At 44.0% G+C, this 5,743-nt stretch overlaps 1 protein-coding gene across 1 annotated transcript; it reads left to right on the top strand.

Moving 5' to 3' along the window:
- Nucleotides 1-1,908: 1,908 nt before the first annotated feature.
- htr5a (5-hydroxytryptamine (serotonin) receptor 5A, G protein-coupled) lies at nt 1,909-5,370 on the top strand. Its single transcript, XM_002932497.5, has 2 exons — nt 1,909-3,196; nt 4,493-5,370. Exons 1-2 carry the CDS (start codon nt 2,474-2,476, stop codon nt 4,823-4,825), a joined length of 1,056 nt encoding a protein of 351 aa, XP_002932543.2. The 5' UTR covers nt 1,909-2,473; the 3' UTR covers nt 4,826-5,370.
- Nucleotides 5,371-5,743: the final 373 nt, after the last annotated feature.

Here is a 5,743-nt window from a genome sequence, read left to right on the forward strand (position 1 = left end):
ACACCAAATGGTACATTTTACAGTGTAACATTAAATACATCCTTTTATAAACACTGTGTATATGTGTGTGTATCTGTGTGTCTATAGTTCCTTCAATCCACCAAATCCTGAATAATTTGTTTTTCAATCTCACGTCTTCATCCTCTGCCTCCAAGACTCCCCCATCCCCCATTGCTCTGCTTACCTAGCCCCCCACTCTCACTTTAACTCTCACCTCTCTTGCTAATAATGGAGTCAGAGCCCAAGCAATTCTGCAGGGTGTATCATTATACTAACAATATTCAGTGATAAAGTAACAGACTGATAAAGAAAGTATAGATAGATAGATAGATAGATAGATAGATAGATAGATAGATAGATGATAGACAGACAGATGATGATGATGATAGATAGATAGATAGATAGATAGATAGATATAGATAGATAGACAAACAGATAGATAGATATAGATAGATAGATAGATAGATAGATAGATAGACAGATGATAGATAGATAGATAGATAGATAGATAGATAGATAGATAGAAAAAAACAGATAGATGATAGATAGATAGATAGATAGATAGATAGATAGATGATAGACAGACAGACAGATAGATGATAGATAGATAGATAGATAAACAGATAGATTAAGCAGACAGATGATAGGTGATAGATACATAATATTAGGTATTATATTAGGTATTGTGTACACAGGTACACAGATAGATATTAGGCAGACAGATACATAGATATTAGATAGACAGATTGATAGATGATTGATAGATATAGATAGATAGATAGATAGATAGATAGATAGATAGATAGATAGATAGATAGATAGATAGATGATAGATAGATAGATAGATAGATAGATAGATATAGATAGATAGATAGATAGATAGATGATAGATAGATAGATAGATAGATAGATAGATAGATAGATAGATAGATGATAGATGATAGATAGATAGATAGATAGATAGATAGATAGACACATACTGTAGTGTGCAATTCACACAAGTGCATATTCGGAATACACAGTGATAATGGTAGTTCGGGGGAAACTCCTATGAGAGCAGTACATAAGGCAGGCAGTCGTGTGTGTGTATTGCGAGTGGGTGTGTGTGTGGGAGTCTATTAGTTGCTGTGTGCCTGTGGGCATGTGGATATGCAATATATGTACAGTGTGTGTGCATACCCTTGGGTATATACCTGTGCTATGGATACATTACTGTTTGTGGACAGATCACTTTGTGACTACTGTAGAAGGTTGTTTGTGTATCTGTATTACTGTGTGTATCTGTGTTTGTGTGACTGTATTACTGTATGTGTGTATCTGTATTACTGTATGTGTGTATCTGTATAACTGTATGTGTGTATCTGTATTACTGTATGTGTGTATCTGTATTACTGTATGTGTGTATCTGTATTACTGTATGTGTGTATCTGTGTTTGTGTGACTGTATTACTGTATGTGTGTATCTGTATTACTGTATGTGTGTATCTGTATTACTGTATGTGTGTATCTGTATTACTGTATGTGTGTATCTGTATTACTGTATGTGTGTATCTGTGGGTGTGTTTATCTTTCTCTCTGGTGTGTGTGTGTGTCTGGGTACAGTCTGTTTCTCTGTGTGTGTTATGGGGGATGAGTGTCCCTTTAAATGTGGTTGAGTTTGTATTAGTGTGTGTTGTACTGTGTGTATTGTACTGTGTGTGTATTTGTGTGAAAGTGGGTATTGTACAGTGTGTGTGTGAGTTTTACTGTGTGTTGGTGAGTTGTAGAGTAGTTGTTGTTGTGTGTGAGTTGTACAGTGTGTGCATTAGTGTGTATAGCCAAGCTTGTGTCCATGTGTAGGTTTAACCCCCTGAGTGCCAGGCAGGAGAGCAGACCCTAGGGGGGTGCCGAGTCCCACCCACTTCTCGCCCTTACTCCCCGCAGACAGGGTAACCGGAGGGGGGCTGTGGGACACGGACAGGCTGCCAGTCTCCGTACTACAGACCGGCTGGGGGAGCGGCGCTGTGTGACGTATCAGAAGCTGCCGGTATAAAAGCGCTGCTGAGTCGCTCCCCCCGGCGCACTCCGGAGCTGTTAGCGGCTGCTGCGCCTCACGGATCGGAGCGCTCGGAACACGAAGCTCCGGGACTTCCCGGGACTCCCCATTGTCTCCTGTCTGACATCCCAGCTCCATCCCCGGCAGCCAATGAGAGCCGGCCTCATGTTCTATCCTTCTTGGCTGCTCCATCCCGGGTCCCATTGAGTCCCGGTGCGGGCATGCTGCTGGGGGCTGCCGGGCTGCCATTGGCTTCTCCTCATGTTCTCTTTGGGCTGGAGAAAGTCTGCGACCCTGCGATCATGCCCGGACCCAGGAGCGACCCTGCCCAGAAACTTTGCGCCCCATGGTGGAGCAGGGCAGGGGCCAGACGGAAGATGAAGTGAGTGGGTACCGGGATGCCATGCCTTAGGGCTGTGAGTGCTGCTGCCTGTGCTGATGCCCATGCTGCCGGACAGTAGGATGGAATGGAACATTACAGTGTCCGCTAATGGGAGCGCAGGGGCAGACTCCTGGGGCAAACACCGCTTCTCTGTCTTCAGCGTCCTCATCTTAACTCTGCTGGCCATGCTGGTGATTGCCACCTTCCTATGGAACGTCCTAGTGCTGGTCACCATCCTCAGGGTGAGAACCTTCCACAGGGTGCCCCATAATCTGGTGGCCTCCATGGCCATATCAGACGTGATGGTGGCTGCCTTGGTGATGCCTTTAAGCTTGGTACATGAGCTGAATGACAGGCGCTGGAGGCTGGGCAGGGTGCTGTGCCACATCTGGATCTCCTTTGATGTCCTCTGTTGCACGGCCAGCATCTGGAATGTGACCGCCATCGCCCTGGACAGGTATTGGTCCATCACCAGGCACCTGGAATACACTCTAAAGACCAGAAAGAGGATCTCCAATATCATGATCCTTCTCACTTGGCTCCTTTCTGCTGTTATATCCCTGTCCCCTCTGTTTGGCTGGGGGGAGACCTATTCAGAGGTGAATGAAGAGTGCCAAGTGAGCCAGGAGCCCTCCTACACCATCTTCTCCACCTTTGGGGCATTTTATCTCCCGCTTTGCGTTGTTTTATTCGTCTACTGGAAAATCTACAAAGCTGCCAAATTTCGTATCGGCTCCAAGAAGACAAACACAATAACGCCAATGCCCGAAGTGATCGAGGTTTGTTTCCCAACTGGTTTGTTTTATCCCTGTTTAACCCCTTTGGTTTGCTCTGGTTCACACCACTGAGCCGGTAGGTAGCCAGTAGGTAGGCACACTGGCTTCCAAAGGGCCGGCCAGGAGTCCAACATCAAGAATAGGGAAGCATAGCCTGTAGACTGGGTCTGGCTCAGCACTCTTGCCTGGCAATCAAGAGGTTAAATTTGTCCGTGGATAGATAGATGCGTATTTTGTAGGTTCCTAGTGTGTTAATGAACAAACACACATCAATATGGGGCAAAGGCTATGGCAAATACATACTTTATATCAATATCATTTGGGGTACACAGGTATAGAATATACTATGCAGAAAGCTCTAAAATACAACAGTTTACATAGTGAATCTGTTATTTTTTAATGTTAAACCCAGTGCACCTTACAGGTCCCCAGTATTCTGGATAACAGATCCCCATCCCTGTATGAACTCTTTGTTTCCGTATTTATAAACACACACACTCATATTCATGACACTTCAGATCGTTCCTTTGTGCTGGAAATCAAAGGGTTTGCTGCTTATTCTCCTGTACAAACGTTTGCCGGCCAGCTGGCCAGATGTATTCTTGGGCCCTCTGTTGGCTTGTAGGGCTCCTAGAACCAACAATTAGACTTAACTTACCCTTTATTTCACAGTGTTTTATTATGACTTTCCTCAGCACCTTCATACTCCACAGTGCTTTATAAATATTATACATCATTCCTATCAACCCCTGCCCCAGTGCAGTTAAAAGTTCCTATCACATTAACAGACTGACCAATTTATATCAGGAACCAATTAACCTGCCTGTATGTTCTTGGGGGGTGGGAGGAACCCGGAGTACCAGGAAGAAACCCACAGACAAAACATACAAATTATTTGCAGATTGTGCCCCATCTGGAATTGAACCTAGGACCCCAAAGCTGCAAGCAACCATATTGCTTAGTATTTTTTCTTAGAGAATATTTGACCAGTGACTACATCTTTAGAGGGTCCCTTTGACCAGTAATGATTGATATTAATTACACATGCATGTAAGAAAGCATTACATTGGCCAGAAATGTAACCCATCCCTGTTGCCTTCAAGCTGTAATTGGATTCAAGTTGCCCTTATCTCACCCAAATGGTCAAAGCTGTTTGCCCCTTAAGCCCAGTTATAGTCCAACAAGGTCAAAGTTTGGACCTCCCCGTTATAGATATTCCTTTAGTATCAAGTTGATGCCCCCCAGCATTATTTCATGCCTAGAGCCCCATCTGATGGTGACTTTGTTTGTGATTTGTAGGTGAAGGAAGCCTCCCACCAACCTCAGATGGTCTTCACTGTCCGACATGCGACTGTCACTTTCCAGACAGATGGGGACACATGGAGGGAACAGAAAGAGAAAAAAGCTGCCTTGATGGTCGGGATCCTCATTGGGGTCTTTGTCCTCTGCTGGATCCCCTTCTTTATAACGGAATTAATCAACCCTCTATGTTCCTGTGACATCCCCCCTATCTGGAAAAGTATATTCTTATGGCTGGGGTACTCAAACTCCTTCTTCAACCCCTTGATCTACACAGCCTTTAATAAGAATTACAACAATGCTTTCAGAAACTTGTTCTCCAGGCAGCGGTGATGGCTCACTTACTGGTCAGTATCTAGAGGCCTTCAGGTCTTCGTGGTCTTCATCTCATGGACTTTTTAGCCATGGACAATGTGCCTATCTGGCCCCGATGGATGCAACGCAACTGAATGATAGTTAATGAGAGTTGGTTCTTCTCACACAAGGAGTCGACATCTATTCCAAGGTCATCAAGGTCAAGGTTGTCCCAGCAGCTCTGTTCCTGGAGATAAATCAGTTGGATATGCCTAATGACTGGCCATCACAAGCCCATATATAACCCCTGCTTGCCTTCCACTTGCCCTGACATCGGTAGAACTCTGCCATCAGCTGCTCCCTATCCTCTCGGAGCATCAAAGATGGAATAAAAATTTCTACTATGGAATTATGGGACAGAATGGCCTCCATTGTATACTTACTTTCCAAGAGCTTCTGAAGCAGCTGTTGACTCTCTAATGTGTATGAATAAGTGTATCGGCTTGAATGATCATGTATGAAAGGCACAGTTCTTGGGACTTTTTCACTCTTTATTGATTAATAAATAGACAGTGAAATATGGAGATGTGGCTGAGGTCATTGATTTCCAGCATATTTACCAATATGGAGGCTGAAGCTCCTCCTCTTTGCCCATGTATTATGCGCAGTAGGGAATAGTAGTCATTATTTTGTAGTTGTTGTAGTTGTGCATATACCTTATCCAAGGCAGGCAGTATGGCAGCTCCTGTCAGCACAGATATATATGCAAAGACGGAATGTTCTGTGCTCAGTTCATTCATTCAAGGGGACCTGCAAATTAACCACGAAACTCAAGTTATTTTTTTAATTACATCATCTATACCTGTAATAAATGTATTTCAAAATCGAATCTGTCAATCATATATTGCCTGCCCCGCCTCTAGAGGCGGGGCAGGCAATATATGATTGACAGATTCG

This window comes from Xenopus tropicalis, chromosome 6 (genome assembly GCF_000004195.4).
Source record: "Xenopus tropicalis strain Nigerian chromosome 6, UCB_Xtro_10.0, whole genome shotgun sequence".
NCBI classification, from domain to species: Eukaryota; Metazoa; Chordata; class Amphibia; order Anura; family Pipidae; genus Xenopus; species Xenopus tropicalis.